This window comes from Salvelinus fontinalis, chromosome 31 (genome assembly GCF_029448725.1).
Source record: "Salvelinus fontinalis isolate EN_2023a chromosome 31, ASM2944872v1, whole genome shotgun sequence".
NCBI lineage: Eukaryota > Metazoa > Chordata > Actinopteri > Salmoniformes > Salmonidae > Salvelinus > Salvelinus fontinalis.
The window spans coordinates 39,771,196-39,794,435 of NC_074695.1; the positions used below are offsets into that span (position 1 = coordinate 39,771,196).

The window sequence follows — 23,240 nt, forward strand, 5'->3', positions numbered from 1 at the left end:
TCATCTGGACCAGCTGATGCTCTCATGCATGTTTCAGTGTTACTTGCATCGAAGCAAGCGTAGAAGTTACTTAGCTCGTCTGGTAGGCTCGTGTCTCTGGGCAGCTCTCGGTTGTGCTTTCCTTTGTAGTCTGTAATAGTTTGCAAGCCCTGCCAAATCCAACGAGCGTCGAAGCCGGTGTAGTACGATTCAATCTTAGTCCTGTATTGACACTTTGACTGTTTGATGGTTCGTAGGAGGGCATAGCGGGATTTCTTATAAGCTTCCTGGTTAGAGTCCCGCTCCTTGAAAGCGGCAGCTCTACCCTTTAACTCAGTGTGAATGTTGCCTGTAATCCATGGCTTCTGGTTGGGGTATGTACATACAGTCACTGTGGGGACGACTTCCGCGATGCACTTATTGATAAAGCCAGCGACTGATGTGGTGTACTCCTCAATGCCATTAGAAGAATCCCGGAACATATTCTAGTCTGTGCTAGCAAAACAGCCCTGTAGTTTAGCATCTGCTTCATCTGACCACTTTTTTATAGACCGAGTAACTGGTGCTTCATGCTTTAATTTTTGCTTGTAAGCAGGAATCAGGAGGATAGAATTATGGTCAGATTTTCCAAATGGAGGGCGAGGGAGAGCTTTGTATACGTCTCCGTGTGTGGAGTAAAGGTGGTCTAGAATTTGTTCCCCTCTGGTTGCACATATAACATGCTGATAGAAATTCGGTAAAACTGATTAAAGTCACCTGCCACCAGGAGTGTTTGCGTCTGGATGAGCGTTTTACTGTTTGCTTATGGAGGAATACAGCTCATTGAGTGCGGTTTTAGTGCCAACTTTGCTCTGTGGTGGTATGTAGACAGCTACGGAAAATACAGATGAAAACTCTCTAGGTAGATAGGGTGGTCTACAGCTTATCATGAGATACTCTTCCTCAGGCGAGGAAAACTTTGAGACTTCCTTAGATATCATGCACCAGCTGTTGTTTACATAAATGCAATGGCCCCCGCCCCGTGTCTTACCAAAGGCTGCTGTTCTGTCCTGCCGATAGAGTGTATAACCCGCTAGCTGTATGTTCTTAATGTCGTCGTTCAGCCACGACTCTGTGAAACATAAAATATGACAGTTTTTAATATTCCGTTGGTAGGATATACAGGCTTTCAGTTCGTCCCATTTATTTTACAGCGATTGAACGTTAGCTAGCAGAATGGAAGGCATGGGCAGATTAGCCACTTGTCGCCTGATCCTCGCAACGCACCCTGATCTTTTGCCTCGAAATCTCTGTTTCCTTCTCCGGCTAATCACGGGGACCGGGGCCTAGTCGGGTGTCTGCAGTATATCACTCGCGTCCGACTCGTTGAAGAAGAACTTCTCGTCCAATTTGAGGTGAGTAATCCCAGTTCTGATGTCCTGAAGCTCTTTTCGGTCATAAGAGACGGTAGCAGCAACAATATGTACAAAAATAGCATGATTGGTTGCGAGCCGATAAGACGGCAGCCTTACCCTCCAGCTCCATCACCTTATGGTAAAATCCCTGAGTGGTTTCCTTCCTTTCCGGCAACTGAGTTAAGAAGGACGCCTGTAGCTTTGTAGTGACTGGGTGCGTTGATACACCATCCAAAATGTAATTAATAATTTCACCATGAGTAGGGAGGGATATTCAATGTCAGTTTTTCTTTGCCTTCTTTGCGAGGCATTGGAAAACCTCTCTGGTCTCTGTGGCTGAATCTGTGTTTGAAATTCACTGTTTGACTGAGGGACCTTACAGATAATTGTATGGGTGGGCTACAGAGATGAGCTAGTCATTAAAAATCATGCTAAACACTATTATTGCACACAGAATGAGTCCATGCAACTTATATGTGACTTGTTAAGCACATTTTTACTCCTGAACTTATGTAAGCTTGCCATAACAAAGGGCTTGAATACTTATTGACTCAAGACAATTCAGCTTTTAATTTTTAATGAATTTGTTAAAATATTAAAACATAATTCCACTTTGACTTTAGGGGGTATTGTGTGTAGGCCAGTGACACACAAGTCTACATTTGATAAATTTTTAACTCTGTAACACAACAAAATGTGGAAAGGTCAAGCGGTATGAAAAATTTCTGAAAGCACTATACCTGTCATGGGTTTAGTGGATGCCAGGAGAACGCTACCTGCCTGAATGGATAGTTCCAACTGTAAAATTTGGTGGATGAGGAATAATGTTCTGGGGCTGTTTTCATGGGCTAGGTTAGGCCCCTTAGTTCCAGTGAAGGGAAATCTTAACGCTACAACATTCAATGACATTATAGAGGATTGTGCGTTTCCAACTTTGTGGCAACAGTTTGGGGAAGACCCTATCCTGTTTCAGCATGACAATGCCCCAGTGCATAAAACAAGGTCAATACATAAATGGTGTGGAAGAACTTGACTGGCCTGCACAGAGCCCTGACCTAAACCCCATCGAACACCTTTGGGATGAATTGGAACGCCGACTGCGAGCCAAGCTTAATCGCCCAACATCAGTGCCCACCCTCACTAAAGCTCTTGTGGCTGAATGTAAGCAAGTCCCCGCAGCAATGTTCCAACATCTAGTGGAAAGCCTTCCCAGAAGAGTGGAGGCTCTTATAGCTTATAGCAGCAAAGAGTGGACCAAATCCATATTTTTGCCCATGATTTTGGAACGAGCTCTTCGACGAGCAGGTGTCCACATACTTTTGGTCATGTAATGTAGATGGGGAAGGGGGGGCTTCAATGTATTTCGTAAGAAGATACTTTCGAGAGCTGTATTTTTGTATTCGTATTTTTAAAATACTTTTCTACATCATTTTTTAATGCGGTTCACCATTGTGTGGGCCCCTCTCATCCGGCATTGGTATCAGAAGTCTGATGGCACTATGGTGTGATAAGAGCGTCTGCTAAATGAACTAAATATAAATGTGTAAGTAAGAATAAACAATTGCAAAGCATGCTGAGTATTATTCTAATGAGCTCAGCCCCGAAACAAGGTTTTGTCTAGAAGGGATACAGCTTTTGTCAAAATTGAATTTTCGTAGCAGGTTTAAGAGAACTAGGTCACGCTGTATGTCATCTAGACATGTTCATTCTGGTTTGTTCATTTTCACATATACATTTACTGTACATTTTGGTCATTTAGCAGACACTCTTAACCAGAGTGACTTACCGTCAGTCCATTCAACTATGGTAGGTAAACAACAACATATCACGGCCATAACAAGTAAAACGTTTCTGTAACCATTACTGAGAATGTTGATGCTGTTCGGGACGGCTACTTGCAAATGCATTTCTGTATTTTAAAATACAAAATACATGTGTTATAATTAAATACATTTCAAAATACAAGTATTGTGTAGTTTATTTTGATACATTGATCTTTATGGTATTTTGTAATTGTAGTTTGCCATTTTATTTTCAAATGTTTGCCCATCCCTGGTTATTGTACCCCCTTAGCTCCCTGGAAAATGGACTCTTCCAACAACTGACTTTTATAAGTGGTGCTTAATGCAGCTGTTGTCTATAAGCCTTTGTGGGTTTCGAAAAAGCCAAGTGGGCATGGCTTGAACTGTGGTGACTGGTTATTGGTTTATGCTGGTTATAGATTGGCAGAGTTTTTCCAAGGTCAAGTCACATGGTCATAGCCCTACCTATACCAAAAAGAGACTGACGTTTATGCTTTAACTATATACCACACACATCTGGAAACTCATGTCATACTGTTCCTCTGTAAGTAAGTCTGACTGAACGTCATGACCCTGAGTATATTCAGGCATATGTGCAGAGAACCACACAAATCAAAAGGAAATACTGTTCAGCCCAAACAATTATGAAGAGGAAGTGTAAATGTATGTGGCACATGGTATTTAAGACATGATTATATTGGTTGGAAATTAATATTATAACCCAGGCTCTTTGGCTCAGGAAATTGCAACGAAGGCAGGCATTCCGCAATGGAAAACCTCAGAACTCTTGATGATTTATGGAAAAGATATTGACCACATTTTTCCTCAAACATACAGTATACAGACAAAACTTGCACACCAGACATGACATCTACAAATAACCTCCATTTAAAAGGATAACAGATTAGGTAGATAGGAGCTAAACATACAAAATATGAATGATGGGTTGTGTGTGGCTCAGTTGGTAAGCCTATGGTGCTAGCAACACAAAGGTTGTGTGTTCAAATCCCACTGTGGCACTGATATGAAAAAGTCTGCTCTCAATGTAAGTCTATATGGATAAAAGCATCTACTAAATAGGATATATATACACATGGTTGGGTAGGTTACTTTCTAAATGTTACCTGTCCCAAATTGTAATCAGTAACTGCACTTTTGATTACCCAAACTCAGCAAACACAATTCTACAATTCACAACCTCTCTTTCGCCATCGCCATCCGGCTTGGATTCTCTGTCGACATGACCACGTCTGGTCTGCAGACGTGCCCTCAACCGGTGCCCTCAACCGGCCTCCGTCTGAGCAGACCCCCTCCGTCTGAGCAGACCACCCCCCGGGCTACTAACTTTAAACGCGTGCTAGCTTAGTGGAGGCCTCACTGCTCCATCTACGGCTGCCCCCTGGACACTATGATCACTTGGCTACATAGCTGATGCCTGCTTGACTGTCCATTAATTCACGGTACTCCATTCTGTTTATTTGTGTTTTATCTGTCGGCTCTGTGCTTTAACTCAGGATCTGTGTGTAGTTAATCCGACCCTCTCTGCCTAGTCGTCGCCATTTTTACCTTCTGTTGCTGTGTTAGCTGACTAGCTGCTGTTATCTCACCTGTTGTTTTAGCTAGCTCTCCCAATCATGACCTGCAATCACTTTATGCCTTATTGTATGTCTCTCTCAAATATCAATATGCCTTGCATACTGTTGTTCAGGCTAGTTATCATTGTTTTGGTTTGCAATGGACCCCGTAGTTCCACTCTCCGTACCTCTGATACCTCCTTTGTCCCACCCCCCACACATGCGGTGACCTCACCCATTGAGACCAGCATGTCCAGAGATACAACCTCTCTTATCATCACCCAGTGCCTGGGCTTGCCTCCGCTGTACCCGTGCCCCACCATACCCTGGTCTGCACATTATGCCCAGAATCTATTCTACCACGCATATAAATCTGCTCCTTTTATTCCTTGTCCCCAACGCTCTAGGCGACCAGTTTTGATAGCCTTTAGCCGCACCCTCATCCTACTACTCCTCTGTTCCTCGGGTGATGTGGAGGTAAACCCAGGCCCTGCATGTCCCCAGTCACCCTCATTTGTTGACTTCTGTGATCGAAAAAGCCTTCGCCTCATGCATGTCAACATCAGAAGCCTCCTCCCTAAGTTTGCCTTACTCACCGCTTTAGCACACTCTGCCAACCCTGATGTCCTTGCCGTGTCCGAATCCTGGCTTAGGAAGGCCACCAAAAACTCTGAGATTTCCATACCCAACTATAACACTTTCCGTCAAGATAGAACTGCCAAAGGGGGAGGAGTTGCAATCTACTGCAGAGATAGCCTGCAAAGTTCTGTCATACTTTCCAGGTCTATGCCCAAACAGTTCGAACTTCTAATTTTAAAAATTAATCTCTCCAGAAATAAGTCTCTCACTGTTGCCGCCTGCTACCGACCCCCCTCAGCTCCCAGCTGTGCCCTGGACACCATCTGTGAATTGATCGCTCCCCATCTAGCTTCAGAGTTTGTTCTGTTAGGTGACCTAAACTGGGATATGCTTAACACCCCGGCAGTCCTACAATCTAAGCTTGATGCCCTCAATCTCACACAAATCATCAAGGAACCCACCAGGTACAACCCTAAATCCGTAAACATGGGCACCCTAATAGACATTATCCTGACCAACTTGCCCTCCAAATACACCTCTGCTGTCTTCAATCAAGATCTCAGCGATCACTGCCTCATTGCCTGTATCCGCCACGGGTCCACGGTCAAACGACCACCCCTCATCACTGTCAAACGCTCCCTAAAACACTTCTGCGAGCAGGCCTTTCTAATCGACCTGGCCCGGGTACCCTGGAAGGATATTGACCTCATCCCGTCAGTTGAGGATGCCTGGTCATTCTTTAAAAGTTACTTCCTCACCATATTAGACAAGCATGCTCCGTTCAAAAAATGCAGAACCAAGAACAGATATAGCCCTTGGTTCACTCCAGACCTGACTGCCCTCGACCAGCACAAAAACATCCTGTGGCGAACTGCAATAGCATCGAAGAGCCCCCGCGATATGCAACTGTTCAGGGAAGTCAGGAACCAATACACGCAGTCAGTCAGGAAAGCAAAGGCCAGCTTTTTCAAGCAGAAATTTGCATCCTGTAGCTCTAACTCCAAAAAGTTCTGGGATACTGTAAAGTCCATGGAAAACAAGAGCAACTCCTCCCAGCTGCCCACTGCACTGAGAATAGATAACACGGTCACCACTGATAAGTCCGTGATAATCGAAAACTTCAACAAACATTTCTCAATGGCTGGCCATGCCTTCCTCCTGGCGACTCCAACCTTGGCCAACAACCCCCCCCCCCCCCCCCCCCGCTGCTACTCGCCCAAGCCTCCCCAGCTTCTCCTTTACCCATATCCAGATAGCAGATGTTCTGAAAGAGCTGGAAAACCTGGACCCATACAAATCAGCTGGGCTTGACAATCTGGACCCTCTATTTCTGAAACTGTCCGCCGCCATTGTCGCACCCCCTATTACCAGCCTGTTCAACCTCTCCTTCGTATCATCTGAGATCCCCAAGGATTGGAAAGCTGCCGCTGTCATTCCCCTCTTCAAAGGGGGTGACACCCTGGACCCAAACTGTTACAGACCTATATCCATCCTGCCCTGCCTAGCTAAGGTCTTCGAAAGCCAAGTCAACAAACAGATCACTGACCATCTCGAATCCCACCGTACCTTCTCCGCTGTGCAATCCGGTTTCCGAGCCGGTCACGGGTGCACCTCAGCCACGCTCAAGGTACTAAACGATATCATAACCGCCATCGATAAAAGATATTACTGTGCAGCCGTCTTCATCGACCTGGCCAAGGCTTTCGACTCTGTCAATCACCATATTCTTATCGGCAGACTCAATAGCCTCGGTTTTTCTAATGACTGCCTTGCCTGGTTCACCAACTACTTTGCAGATAGAGTTCAGTGTGTCAAATCGGAGGGCATGTTGTCCGGTCCTCTGGCAGTCTCTATGGGGGTACCACAGGGTTCAATTCTCGGGCCGACTCTTTTCTCTGTATACATCAATGATGTTGCTCTTGCTGCGGGCGATTCCCTGATCCACCTCTATGCAGACGACACCATTCTGTTTACTTCCGGCCCTTCCTTGGACACTGTGCTATCTAACCTCCAAACGAGCTTCAATGCCATACAACACTCCTTCCGTGGCCTCCAACTGCTCTTAAACGCTAGTAAAACCAAATGCATGCTTTTCAACCGTTCGCTGCCTGCACCCGCACGCCCGACTAGCATCACCACCCTGGACGGTTCCGACCTAGAATATGTGGACATCTATAAGTACCTAGGTGTCTGGCTAGACTGCAAACTCTCCTTCCAGACTCATATCAAACATCTCCAATCCAAAATCAAATCTAGAGTCGGCTTTCTATTCCGGAACAAAGCCTCCTTCACTCACGCCGCCAAACTTACCCTAGTAAAACTGACTATTCTACCGATCCTCGACTTCGGCGATGTCATCTACAAAATAGCTTCCAATACTCTACTCAGCAAACTGGATGCAGTTTATCACAGTGCCATCCGTTTTGTTACTAAAGCACCTTATACGACCCACCACTGCGACCTGTATGCCCTAGTCGGCTGGCCCTCGCTACATGTTCGTCGTCAGACCCACTGGCTCCAGGTCATCTACAAGTCTATGCTAGGTAAAGTGCCGCCTTATCTCAGTTCACTGGTCACGATGGCTACACCCACCCGTAGCACGCGCTCCAGCAGGTGTATCTCACTGATCATCCCTAAAGCCAAAACCTCATTTGGACGCCTTTCCTTCCAGTTCTCTGCTGCCTGCGACTGGAACGAATTGCAAAAACCTCTGAAGTTGGAGACTTTTATCTCCCTCAACAACTTTAAAAATCTGCTATCCGAGCAGCTAACCGATCGCTGCAGCTGTACATAGTCCATCTGTAAACTACCCACCCAATTTACCTCCCTCACCCCCCATACTGCTTTTATTTATTTACTTTTCTGCTCTTTTGCACACCAGTATCTCTTCTTGCACATGATCATCTGATGATTTATCACTCCAGTGTTAATCTGCTAAATTGTAATTACTCGATTTATTGCCTACCTCATGCCTTTTGCACACATTGTATATAGATTCTCTTTTTTTTCTACCATGTTATTGACTTGTTTATTGTTTACTCCATGTGTAACTCTATGTTGTTGTCTGTTCACACTGCTATGCTTTATCTTGGCCAGGTCGCAGTTGCAAATGAGAACTTGTTCTCAACTAGCCTACCTGGTTAAATAAAGGTGAAATAAAAAAAATAAAAAATAAAATGTAATTTGATTACTTTCAGTTAGTTTTGGATTACTTTCCCATCAAGAGGCATTAGAAGAAGATAAAAAGGATCCATCAAATGCATTTGGTGTGTAACAGACTCGCTCAGGTGGAACAAACTTAAACTTCCGCCTTTTTTCAATGTTGAATTGAATGTCATTGAGAACACAGAAAGGTGTCACAATGTATTTTTTCCCCCACATACATAATTTCTGAATCTAAAAGTAATCTAAGGAGTAATTCTCTAGTTAAAAAAAAAAAAAGTATTTGTAATCTGATTACAATATTTTTGCTGGTATTACATGTAACCTGTAAGCCTGAGGCTAGAACTTTTCTAGCAACATTTCTTCTCAACTAGCCTAATGGCTAGTGCCCAAAATCCTTAAATTCCATTCATGCATGTAACTGATTACATTGCAACCAAGGCAGGCATCTCGCAATGTAAAACCTCAGAATTCTTGATGATTTCTGGAAAAGATACTGACATTGTTTTTTACATTTAATCAGTTACTCCCAAACCCTGTATATATAATTATATTATGTACAATGGCACTACTGTCAACCCTAAAGGAGACATTTCTAAAAGCCTTTGCCCAGCAGTGGACCTAACTAAGCACAAATTGCTGAACCCTCGTATTAGATTATGTGGTGAAAACAGTCCTAAGTGAAAACTAATTACATTAACACTTTGCTAACGAGCTGTTGGAGAGGCCCCTGGAGGTTGGCTCTTCATAAAGAGTGGCAAAGCATCTGCCACGCACTTCCTGACTCTGCTCACGTTCTAATTGGCCCCAGTGGGTTTCTGTAGCACAACCGTGTTATTTAGAGGTGGGGGAATTAAATGCTCATTTTCCATCCAGGTAGGCCTACAGTGGATCTGGAAAGTATTCAGACCCCTTGACTTTTTCCCTATTTTGTTACGTTACAGCCTTATTCTAAAAGGGATTTAATTACTTTTTTCCCCTCATCAATCTACACACAATACCCCATAATGACAAAGTGAAAACAGGTTTTTATAAATGTTAGCAAATGTATTAAAAATAAAAAACAGAAATAACTTATTGACATTAGTATTCAGACCCTTTGCTATGAGACTCGAAATTGAACTCAGGTGCATCCTGTTTCCATTAACATTGAGATGTTTCTACAACTTGATTGGAGTCCAGCTGTGGTAAATTCAATTAATTGGACATGATTTGGAAAGGCACACACCTGTCTGCAGGGATGTTTTTCAGCGGCAGGGACTGGGAGACTAGAAAAGATGAACGGAGCAAAGTACAGAGAGATCCATCCAACAGGACAACGACCCTAAGCACACAGCCAAGACAACGCAGGAGTGGCTTCGGGACAAGTCTCTGAATGTCCTTGAGTGGCCCAACCAGAGCCCGGACTTGAACCCGATCAAACATCTCTGGAGAGACCTGAAAACAGCATTGAGTCCCAAAAAGACAAAAAACCTGAGTTGATTTGGATGATATTTATATTTCCTATCTGACACTCTGAATGGGGCTTTGCAGACCGAGAGGCAATACAAGAAGATACAACTATTACTCAAACATGAACTATTAATCAAACACTAATGGTTTATTTCCATAGCAACAGCCTGATGGAAAAATTCCCACCCTTTAATGGTCATTTACTATGTTTCTCTGTAAACATCAGACCAGCAGGAGAGATGGCCGCCAACAGAATGTCAGGCAACAGAGGCATCACAGGGCCACAACCTGTTGATATCAATCAAACTTTCATTTTCTATTGGAAAAAGAAAGGAAAAACACTTCAGAGCAATATTCTGATGCATATTGACATAGCATATCTGCCTTAACACTTTAAAGGCACAATATGTAATTTCACCAGCCTGACCCTGCCACTTTGTTTGGCAAATAGAGGAGTGGGGTTAGGTAACTACTCTTACAGCACCACTGTAACTACCCTTCAATTAAAATGTAACTACTCTTAACTACACTCCATGAGATCAACATGAAGCTATGCATTGTGGTGTTTTGACTCAAATTACATTAAAAACATAAATAAACAATGGAGTACTACCACCATACATTTCAGGTTTTGACAGGGTAAGCCAGCTGTACTAAGCCAGTGTTTCCCCTGGGATATTTTTCATCAGTGGTGGCAAAGCTAGCGGGGGGAGTAGGGTGGTTCATTTTTTTTAATGCCCTACTCTTGGCCGCAGAGACAATATGTTGTTATTTTAACGCAAATTGCCTGCAATTCTACACAATATGCCATGGCTTAGGTCGTGCTCTTATGCTATCTCAGTGACTCAAACATTATAACAAAATCAATGGTGGCCCCATGCCATGCCATTTTTAAAATGAATATAGGGGAAACATTGACTATGCTCATAATGCATTTAAAAGGTTAGATGTCTATAAGTTCATAAAGGGACGCATATTTTTTAGTGAACCATACATTCCGATAACAGTGCAAACGATGAGGTCTCCCGGTATCCCTAATCAACTTGGCTTGGCTTATGGCTGTATTGGAGCTAACTGCTTGCTACTACCTGCTGCTGCAGAAAGCCTAGCTGACTTTAGTTGCTGCCGTACCCATTAATTAAAATCAGAGGTTATTTTCCAACTTCTTTCCGCTCCTGCGAAGAGCATCAGTGAGCTTAGTCAAAACTATAACCTCCTCCATGTGCACACCTTATGCAACATGCTACTCCAGTACAACTCATTCCTCTTTCTCTCTGCGCCCCTCAATGAGATGGTACAGAGATGGTGTGTAAACATAACAAATGACTAATTGTCAGGAGGGGGAGGGGTGTTGTCGGCGCAACAGGCTTTGTTTGGCTGCTGATGTGCACTGTCACATACGAAAAGACTAGATGAAAAATGTGTGTCAAATTCACTTGCAGCACAGCACCATTTATTTGGATCCCCTTCAAACCCGATTTAAAGAAATAGAAAAGGAAGACAAGACAATGAGCAGCGCTCCGTGTTCAGGCCTATTATTCTCAATAAACTTCACTTATGCTTTGAAATAACATTCAATCTATTCCACAACAGAAATAAGTCAAGTAAATTGTGTAGGCCCTATTGTGTTCACGCCCCAAAGAACACTGACTGTGTTATGAAGTCGTCGTTATGAAGCCCTTTCAAATAAAGTGTCACTGGTTGTACAGTAGTCCTACAGTATGTATGCTACACCCTCTCTTGCTTGTAGGCCTCCAGCAGCTGTGTTGAGCGAGCGCTACTGCTGGCGAAAGCAGGTAGTAAGGCCTAATCCTGTGGACTGACTGTCTAACCCAAACCCCAGTCGCTCCCTGGGTGAGAGTGATGGCTTCCCCGTGCGCGGGGCCGCGGCTGCTATTGTAGAATCACAGAGCGTTTAATTTAAACAAATGACTATAATAATGGCTTGTTGTGTGCTGGGCTTAATTAGCATTTCAAAGGAAATGGCAAGCCCCTTTTAAGTGGACTTTGTGTCCCACTGTATGTGTGTACTGTAAGCAGGTTCCCCTCTTCAGACTAGCATGGAAAAGCAACATGTTCAGTCTGTGTAGTCTGTCAGTGCCTTTCCTACTCACAGGGGTGTATATCAATTTTGTAAATCGCTTCCTTCCCTCAGCTCTTGATTGCTGGATACTGGTATTATAATTGTACTAGGTGTATGTTAGTTATACTAAATAGTGAGTATGCTTCTCCCTTTTGTGCTTCTTCTCTCCATGATAAAATATTACCTTAAGAGTACTGGAACTAATATGTACTGCAACATGAAAAAGCAGAACTATTTTCATCAGGATAAAAAGTGGTTCTCCAGATTCAATTGTTTACTCTTGTACATAATCTCAGAAAGTCAGTTAATGCAATGTTACAAAAACTCTACGACCATGCTGTTTTAAATATTAATTCGTCTTAACAGTCGCCTAAGGTTATTTGAATTAGCAGCATGAATATTCATGGCTCCAATGAATGCTCATTTGTTTTTAATGTTTAATCCTTTAATACACTTCTTAATTTCTTTACCCTCATCCATGCATAAGCATCCAAAGCAAAGCTTTACTTTTGTTCAACACTTTCTTTAATAACATATTTGTTTTTATTCAAAGTGAATCATAGTGCCCTGACTATTATTGAGTTCCTGTGAAAGCGAAACAAGATGTCATATATGTTCCAGTTGAAGGCAACAGTGCAGGCAGGTCATATTTGATGTGTCTCAGGCCTGCCCAGACAGTCTGGAATGGGACTTCATTGCTAACTTCAATTCAAACAGCAGAAATCGTCCATTTTAGCCCCATATGTAATCATTATTATTCATCTTGAGGTTATGCTGTTTGAATATGACCATTCATGTTTTTAAGATCAGATACTGATTTGTATAATATGTGACTGGCTAATTCTGACCTTGTTCAACATTTGATTCACCTTCCATGTACTATGATTCTGTCAATAACTGCAGCCATCGATACACTTTTTGTGTTGCTGCTTTTAAAATGGTTGTGTTGTTTTTCTCGCTGTCTATGCCCCGGTCTATGTCCTAAATGCCAAGTGATGTAATACACATTTCCTTTAACAGATTAAATTAAGTTAAGCTAACATTCAGTGAGTCTGATTAAAATGTATGCCGAAAACACACACAAACAACCACAGACAGTTTCAAAACTAACACTTTGTGTCGATCTAAAACGGGTTATAAAGAAAATCTAGAAGTACCAGTAAAACATCCCACATGATTAAAGTGATAGTTCATCCAAATGTAGGAATTGTCTATTGGTCCCTTACCCTGAACGGAGTCTATGGACAAGGAGGCAGTAATCCATACTTGGGCATGTCATTTAAAACATGTAACATAGAGTACATAGACTTCCATTTAAACACATTTTCTAATAAGGATGAACTATCCCTTCAGTGTGTTATTATTGGATAGCAGCATAGTCAACCATTTTTTATATTGGTAAAGCAAGTATGGCCTTAAACAGTCTGAAAATAACATTGGCTTTGCATCACAACAGTAATGCCAACTAGACACCATTCATAGTCTAACAATAACCCAACTGTAAAGTATTTAGACAACAGAGATTCCTGAATACATGCAGCCTGTGGTCTAATGACAGATGCACCCTGCCAAAAATAGTTATGTCGCTCCACATGTTTAACTAGATTGAACAAATCCCCTAATTCGGATAATGTGAGTTCTACATTAACTTGCAGATTTGACTGAGCTTTTGTGGCGGTGGGTAGTTCCCCAAACCACCCTCATTATGCTTGAAAAGAGACGTCGGCTGGCGTTCAGTTTTAATATTTAAACGTCCCGGCGTCCCCCTCGGCACTGTGCCTGTCCCCATCCTCCACTCTTATTGCCGCCTGCCGGAGAATTCCCTCCTCTTTTTCAAATAATTCCCTCCTCTTTTTCTTGCAAACATAAGCCAGACGATCCAGGCTCGGGGATCTGGTGGCCAGTCAAACATGACGCCCCCAACAGTGGCACACTGAGGAGAAAGCAACGTTGACAGTGATAGGGATTCTCCATGCAGACATAATGAGCGCTCCATCAAGCTTACAAATTAAGCATTGTTCAATGTCCCATTCAAACTTTGTGTCCATCTGCCCTTAGATAACATAGTTTTTTGGGCAGGGGGGTCAGAACATTTCTAGAACATCAGACTTTCTCCTATAACACTATCCAGCTAGCAAACACCTATCGGACCACTGATGGCTATGAGGCAGTACACCACTGTAAGCTGATATTGGAACCATGTCGATAGCCTTTACTCTATAAGTAGTGTCGGCTACTGCCGGCTGACCACTGGAAAGCACATCAGCCAAATGAGTAGTGGGCTGCTGACTTTACCAATAACAAGCCACCGTAAACTTCTAATTAAGGATAAAATATCCAAACCATTCCCTCATGTTTTGGAAACTTATTTTGCTAGCTGTGATATGTGATTATTGTAATTAGCAACAAAGGCAGAGTTTGTTGTCAGCTACTACATACAAATGCATCGTAGAAAGGCAGGCTAAGATTCAAAGTCTCAGATGAAACATACAGTAGCTTGACGTAAATACGAATTTCATTTAACTATCATAAAAAATACTACTACTTTCATATCCAAGTCGAAAGCTACATATCGTATCAACATTTAGTTGCTTCAGCCCATTTTCCCATCTTCTGCATCCTGTGAATTAGCAGCTAATTATTTAGCCTTCTGGGCAGTCAGAATGAACAGAGGGCGGAGCCTGTCAAATATGAGATTAATTCATAGGAAAAAATAAGAGGTTTCTAAATGAGTGGAAGGGTATTATCATGTGCTCCACCAGTGATCAGAGATTTGGGATATTTGTGACACTGCTCTCAGTAATAAAAAATATATATTTGAGACATCTATGACAAGAAATGAACAAGTGGGCTTATATGACTATGTCTATTTCTAAAATTATGTTGATGCTCATGGTCAGATCAACTGCTGACAATACTGTAATGCCTTAAATATGGGATGTCAAACTCATTCCACGGGTTTAGTTATTTTTGTGTCTGTTGGTTTTGTTTTTTTTCCTTTCAATTACGCCCTAGACAACCAGGCGAGGGGAGTTCCTTACTAATTAGTGACCTTAATTCACCAATCAAGTACAAGGGAGGAGCGAAAACCCGCAGACACTGAGCCCTCCGCGGAATGTGTTTAACACATGTGCCTTAAAGGGATAGTTCAGCAAACGTACACATTTATAAACTGGCTAGTTTAACAAAAGAGGTCACTCCTTGTCCTAAAGACTGTTTTCAAGGTTAGACAACACATATCAAGAGTATGTAATTTCCCTGAACTATCTGTAACGTCCTGACCAGAGTTCTTATGTGTTTTGCTTGTTTAGTGTTGGTCAGGACGTGAGCTGGGTGGGAATTCTATGTTGTGTGTCTAGTTAGTCTGTTTCTGTGTCCAGCCTAATATGGTTCTCAATCAGAGACAGCTGTCAATCGTTGTCCCTGATTGAGAATCAGATATAGGTGGCTTGTTTTGTGTTGGGGATTGTGGGTGGTTGTTTCCTGTCTCTGTGTTTGTATTCTGCACCAGATAGGACTGTTTCGGTTTGCCACATTTTGTTATTTTTGTTCGTTGTAAGTGTTCACTGTTTTTATTTAATTAAACATGTTGAGCACTGGCTACGCTGCGTGTTGGTCCGATCCCTGTTTCACCCTCTTATAGTGAAGAGAGGGAAGGCTGCCGTTACACTATCTCTTTAAAACTGTTTGCTATGTGAGACCATGAGATGCATGGAGAATCCTAAAGCAGAGAGAAGTTTCCTGAGCTTTAGCCTTAGGCTAAATGTTGTACACAAACCAGCAACATCATCCCCAGAGATGAGCAATGTCTATTGCTCCAGCTGAGCTTGTAGTTCTGTATTTGTAAAGGAGTTTACATACCCGGTAGGATAGTTATCATTGCTGATATGAACTGTATGCTTGAGGCATTGCTGTTGAATCAACTCATTTTCTTATTGTTACAGTACAGTTGCAATGAAAAAAACACTTGACACTGAATTATAATGCTTCACTTTAATAATAATAATAATGATCAGCATATGCCTTCATCGAATACTAAGGAAACCTTTATGTTTTGCATTACCCCACGTTGCAAAAACCACACTTTCTGCCTTTTTCAACACAAATGTTGTTCCTGAAACACAAATACCGTGCTGTGGCTATGACAAAAATATGAATTTCATCTGTCAATTATGCCTTTATTGGCATGAAATTAAGGTTCATTGACATCATAGGAAAAACGTCAAATGAAACATCCTCATCTTCAATTCCTTTAAGATATTTCATGCTATACATTTCTATGCCTCTGCCTGAGAAATAAGCTCCTCTTGTCCCCAGAGATAATAAATGAATTACATTTTTTTCCTTATCGGTCATCTATTTTTCCAGAGTAAGCTATTACTTGCTCAGGTTGCTAGGCAACAGGAAATATTAATAGTCACTATTATTAGCCAGGCTCCAGCAGAGTAGTACTAAAATGAGGAAGTGGAAAACATGAATGTGTTACATAAATCTTTGGACTGTTCACGGTGTGTGCAAGTCTCTGTTTGTGCAGTGATTTATGGCGATGACGATTCATTTATGAGAATAGGGGGTGTGAAATAAGAAAATGGAACATTACCCTGAAGGACTATTTGAAAATAAATTATTGCAAAGGTGAAACAAAAGCTGTTAATAAACCAGGACTCTCTTTCTCAAAGAAATGTTATTGGCCTAATACACCAAGTAGGAAAGGGGAGCTGCTTTCTCCCATATGTAAATGTCTATGTTTGTGCGCATAAGCACATACGCATGGCATGCACATGAACACGCACCCATGCATGCCTCATTCCAATTGTGTCAATTAATGCTGTCTTTGCTTTGACAAATAGTAGCTCGAGCATTTTCTAACCACTGGTAAATGTATAATTAAAGAAATAAACGCCAAAAAACACAATACGTAGCCTACTATATATCACTATACCACCCATATTCAACTTACTGGTATGTTCAACACAGTGACTTAAGCCCAGTCTCTGCCACACACATAAAATGTACAACATAGGCACTTTGATTCCAAAATCTCATAAGACCTGATTAAACCAAGGATAAATGCCACGGATGCTCACATTAAACCATGAATATTTATAAGCCAAAAGTTATATTTGTGTCAGATGAAAGTATATAAAACTGAATTATTCACACGCAGGTCATCTATAATTCATCTCGTTCGATTCCATGATTAAAAAACTTGGATGTGTACGCCAGGGGTGTTTGCATGTTCAGTGTGAACCATGTTGAACACATGAAATAGTCGCTTACTGGCGTTGGAATGGAGGTCCTCGGCATCCTTATGAAAGAGAAAAGTAGCTGACAAGGGAGAACCCTTTCTCCTCCAAGACCCTCTTTTTCGCTTTGTCTATAAGAGAGTGAATGAAAATGTGCACCGCACAGCTCGTTGCTCTCTTTCTGTGCTCACTTTGAGCGAATCAAATCTTTTGAGTTTGACGATTTGAATAGACATGAAGGAGTCTGTCGCAAAGGTCTGGGAGTTAAAAAGCATCATGTGTAAAGCAAAATTGTTGCATGTGTCTGCAGGGGTCTCCATAAGCGTTTGTTCCACACTCTGTAATAGGCCTGTTAGAGTGCTGCTAATTGAAACAAGTGTGTTTCCCTGTTCTAAAAGCAGAACATGTCCCTTATGAAGCCACGCTGAAAATATGTGCTAATTAACAAAACATTGAATTGAATCTTACTCTGCATTGGCAAACAAATACTGGTTATACCCTCATACCAACCCTAACAACAGTCCAACGACGACAAAACAACCAATTAAATTATCATACATGCTCATAACAAGTCTTGCAATGCATTATAACTGCATCATAATGTGTTATACCTGCAGGCTTTAAGTAAAGCGTCAGCAAACGTTCCATGACGATATACATAAACCAAACTGCAGCTCTGGATGAGTGAGGAGGAGGAAGAGGAAGAGACAGAAGAGGAGAAAGACTGTAACTGGTGGATCTTACCGAGTGCATGGTATGCCCCGAGAGAAGATGGCTATCTTGGCTCAGCATGTTGGACATCATGAGGGCTGCGGGCAGCTCCGGGTAGGAGTAGGGGTTGAGCAGGCCGTTGTGGGGCAGCGAGTGAAAGGTGTAGCCTGACTCGGGGTCCATAAGGTGCAGCAGAGAAGGATCAGCGTGGTTGGGGGGCGTAATGGGGGGGATCTCGTAGTCTTCATCCCCTCCTCCTCCGCTGTTGCTTCCTCGGCCCTGACTGGAGTAGTTCTGAGAGGGGAGACAAGGTGATGGGATGAGTTTCAAGTTCAAGGTTCACATTTTCAGTTTATTTTCCATTTGTGATGAACACATTGGAAACCTTGCTAACTCGAGTTCTTACGGTAAAAGGAGTGATGTGGTGAGAGTGTAGGAGTTGAGATATTGAAGTAAAATATATCAACAAATGCCATCGTTCACGATGCCACAAATTAGTCATCTATTAGGAGATTAAACGACAATGAATTCACCTGAAACCACAACTGCGTATGCTTCTCTACGTAGGAAGACATTAATATACAAATCCTACTTTAATAACCAATACTAATGTGCTCACTCAGCTTTTGAAATCAATCCTAGTGCATGTTATAATGCAGAATGATGTAAAGCTCTCTCTGACTAGGGGGCCTCAGTGTCAGTCCAGAATGAAGGAGCATGTACAAACAAAGAAATCTGTTTGTGATGATGAAAATTATTTACTTCAATGTATGTTGAAGATGAATGGCTTATTAATCAATAAGCCAAACAAATCATTACTCATGGAGCACTGGCAACAAACACCAGGGTTGGGGTCAATTACTTTAACTCTTTGAATTAAAGATACTCACATTGACTAACATTTCTCAATGTTCTGATTGATAATGGGATTTCAATCAAATTCCTGAACTGAATTTGGTTGAGATGGAATGAACTAAATCCCCCTGACAGTCGTGACGTCATGAGTTGTATTTAAGGTGACTAAATACCTCTTCTCTCCCTCTATCAGAACAAGGTGAAAAACGTTCTCATGATTCTGCATATGCAAATCAGGTGGTAGAGGAGGAAGCCTCACTGTGGTATCTTCAAGGGCCATCTTGACATAATATTATGCTGAGAAATATGGTTTTGCACTCTCAAAAGCACACTGAGGGTATTCACCAGGGAATGAAAAGCAATTTTGTCAGAGGCAATCTGATGCTGACTCCCTTTATAATGACTGGGGAAAATTAATCATCACAAATAGTATTCCAGTGTCAGCCATTCAAGAGCTTTTTAATAGAATTTTTATGATTCATGTCTCGGGGTACACATCAAGCAGTCCGTTCTGCAACATTTCAGAAATCAATTCAATATCATCTTCGTGTAGGCCGTCACCTCGCCTGCCAGAGAAGCCATTTATCTTGCAAACAAATACTTTTAGCAAACAAATGGAAAGAAATACTGAGGAAAATAAAGCATGGTCCAACAGGCTGTGTTGGTGCATGGAACCAAGATAAAAGGCAGTTTTTTTCACTTGATGTTTTCATAACATACACTTTACGTGTGTATGGACTTATAACGCAATACTATAATTACTATTGTATTCAACTTCAGTGAGAGCTCGTGTTCCCACAAAACAGGTTAATGACAACCCGTATTTATTTTCTACTTTGTCCATCGGAATTGCACTTCTCAAAACACTTTCAAGGACTGTGCTACTACAGTTTTGTCTAATGAGCGAGATAAATATTGTATATTATTGTAATATATAAGGATTTCTTGAAAAAAAGGCAAATATGTCACTTAGCAAGTATTTTCATAATTTGTAATTTGGGAACACCATTATTAGATTACTGAAAAAAGTCATTTACCTGGCTCTAATCAGTCCTATTATTCTCTGAATGAACCTACCAATGGTATTGAAGGGATACTGTATAGGATTCTGTATGGTTTGTCATACCTTGGCTATTCAGTAATATGAGGTAGTTTACTGTGCATTTGAACATGTGCACAACAATGAAAGAACAGCTGTTATTAAGACACTTTATGACATCAAGTATCAATGAGATACTTGTATCTAGGATACATTTATTGACTGTTACACTATATATGCAAAAAATCGAGCAAACAGCCATGCAATCTCCATAGACAAACATTGGCAGTAGAATGACCTTACTGAGGAGCTCAGTGACTTTCAACGTGGCACCGTCACGAACTAACAACAAGTCAGTTCGTCAAATTTCAGTTCGTCAAATCACTGTAAGTGCTATTATTGTGAAGTGGAAATGTCTCGGAAGTAACAACGGCATGTAGAATGTAAAAAAATTCTGTCCTCGGTTGAAACACTCACTATCAAGTTCCAAACTGCCTCTGGAAGCAACGTCAGCACAATAACTGTCATCGGAAGCTTCATGAAATGGGTTTCCATGGCCGAGCAGCCGCACACAAGGCTAAGATCACCATGCACAATGCCAAGCATCGGCTTGAGTGGTGTAAAGCTCGCCGTAATTGAATTACATTTATTTTGGGTAACAGACATATACAACAAAATGTACAATGTGGAACCAGAGGATATCACTTGAAAGTATTCATTAAAATGCTTGTTTTTACAAAGTGGTCCTCGATGGTAAAAACAATAACACATATAATGATTAAAAGGCAAGACAAAATTACAAACAACCATAAATACATTAATTTATATTGACATCCTAAAAAGTGGCACAATTCTCTGCACTTCTCGCTAACCTTAAAAATAAACCATATTAATTTCAAATTAAAACAATCTATCCATTGCACATCAAGCATATCATTCAAATAAATACACCTGACCAGCCGTAGGGGGCACAAGGGGCAGTGGAGTGGTTTCTCCTACTTAGACAACCTTGTCCAAATGAAAACCTTCGACTGCTTTTTAACTCCTCTCCCAGGTGGTCATTCTCTCTTTCTCCCCTTACCCATCTGTCTATCGCCTCCTTTGAATTCCATGCTGTCACAGTTACCAGCCCTTTCAAGCTTAACATCCTTATCATTTATCGCCCTCCAGGTTCCCTCGGAGAGTTCATCAATGAGCTTGATGCCTTGATAAGCTCCTTTCCTGAGGACGGCTCACCTCTCACAGTTCTGGGTGACTTTAACCTCCCCACGTCTACCTTTGACTCATTCCTCTCTGCCTCCTTCTTTCCACTCCTCTCCTCTTTTGACCTCACCCTCTCACCTTCCCCCCCTACTCACAAGGCAGGCAATACGCTTGACCTCATCTTTACTAGATGCTGTTCTTCCACTAACCTCATTGCAACTCCCCTCCAAGTCTCCGACCACTACCTTGTATCCTTTTCCCTCTCGCTCTCATCCAACACTTCCCACACTGCCCCTACTCGGATGGTATCGCGCCGTCCCAACCTTCGCTCTCTCTCCCCCGCTACTCTCTCCTCTTCCATCCTATCATCTCTTCCCTCTGCTCAAACCTTCTCCAACCTATCTCCTGATTCTGCCTCCTCAACCCTCCTCTCCTCTCTTTCTGCATCCTTTGACTCTCTATGTCCCCTATCCTCCAGGCCGGCTCGGTCCTCCCCTCCCGCTCCGTGGCTCGACGACTCATTGCGAGCTCACAGAACAGGGCTCCGGGCAGCCGAGCGGAAATGAGGGAAAACTCGCCTCCCTGCGGACCTGGCATCCTTTCACTCCCTCCTCTCTACATTTTCCTCTTCTGTCTCTGCTGCTAAAGCCACTTTCTACCACTAAATTCCAAGCATCTGCCTCTAACCCTAGGAAGCTCTTTGCCACCTTCTCCTCCCTCCTGAATCCCCCCCCCCCCCCCTCCTCCCTCTCTGCAGATGACTTCGTCAACCATTTTGAAAAGAAGGTCGACGACATCCGATCCTCGTTTGCTAAGTCAAACGACACCGCTGGTTCTGCTCACACTGCCCTACCCTGTGCTCTGACCTCTTTCTCCCCTCTCTCTCCAGATGAAATCTCGCGTCTTGTGACGGCCGGCCGCCCAACAACCTGCCCGCTTGACCCTATCCCCTCCTCTCTTCTCCAGACCATTTCCAGAGACCTTCTCCCTTACCTCACCTCGCTCATCAACTCATCCTTGACCACTGGCTACGTCCCTTCCGTCTTCAAGAGAGCGAGAGTTGCACCCCTTCTGAAAAAACCTACACTCGATCCCTCCGATGTCAACAACTACAGACCAGTATCCCTTCTTTCTTTTCTCTCCAAAACTCTTGAACGTGCCGTCCTTGGCCAGCTCTCCTGCTATCTCTCTCAGAATGACCTTCTTGATCCAAATCAGTCAGGTTTCAAGACTAGTCATTCAACTGAGACTGCTCTTCTCTGTATCACGGAGGCGCTCCGCACTGCTAAAGCTAACTCTCTCTCCTCTGCTCTCATTCTTCTAGACCTATCGGCTGCCTTCGATACTGTGAACCATCAGATCCTCCTCTCCACCCTCTCCGAGTTGGGCATCTCCGGCGCGGCCCACGCTTGGATTGCGTCCTACCTGACAGGTCGCTCCTACCAGGTGGCGTGGCGAGAATCTGTCTCCTCACCACGTGCTCTCACCACTGGTGTCCCCCAGGGCTCTGTTCTAGGCCCTCTCCTATTCTCGCTATACACCAAGTCACTTGGCTCTGTCATAACCTCACATGGTCTCTCCTATCATTGCTATGCAGACGACACACAATTAATCTTCTCCTTTCCCCCTTCTGATGACCAGGTGGCGAATCGCATCTCTGCATGTCTGGCAGACATATCAGTGTGGATGACGGATCACCACCTCAAGCTGAACCCCTGCCTCACACAGGAAGCGGCGCAGGTCCTAATCCAGGCACTTGTCATCTCCTGTCTGGATTACTGCAACTCGCTGTTGGCTGGGCTCCCTGCCTGTGCCATTAAACCCCTACAACTCATCCAGAACGCCGCAGCCCATCTGGTGTTCAACCTTCCCAAGTTCTCTCACGTCACCCCGCTCCTCCGCTCTTTCCACTGGCTTCCAGTTGAAGCTCGCATCCGCTACAAGACCATGGTGCTTGCCTACGGAGCTGTGAGGGGAACGGCACCTCAGTACCTTCAGGCTCTGATCAGGCCCTACACCCAAACAAGGGCACTGCGTTCATCCACCTCTGGCCTGCTCGCCTCCCTACCACTGAGGAAGTACAGTTCCCGCTCAGCCCAGTCAAAACTGTTCGCTGCTCTGGCACCCCAATGGTGGAACAAACTCCCTCACGACGCCATGA

The 23,240-nt window shown here is 42.9% G+C and overlaps 1 protein-coding gene across 2 annotated transcripts in view; it reads right to left on the reverse strand.

The window, feature by feature from the left end:
* Nucleotides 1-23,240, reverse strand: part of LOC129830228 (TOX high mobility group box family member 2-like) — a 127,027-nt gene that overhangs the window by 15,366 nt on the left and 88,421 nt on the right. For both annotated transcript variants that reach the window (XM_055892623.1, XM_055892622.1), the window contains one exon: nucleotides 18,016-18,276. In XM_055892623.1, the coding sequence (XP_055748598.1) occupies nucleotides 18,016-18,276 (261 nt within the window). The remainder of the gene's footprint in view (nucleotides 1-18,015; nucleotides 18,277-23,240) is intronic.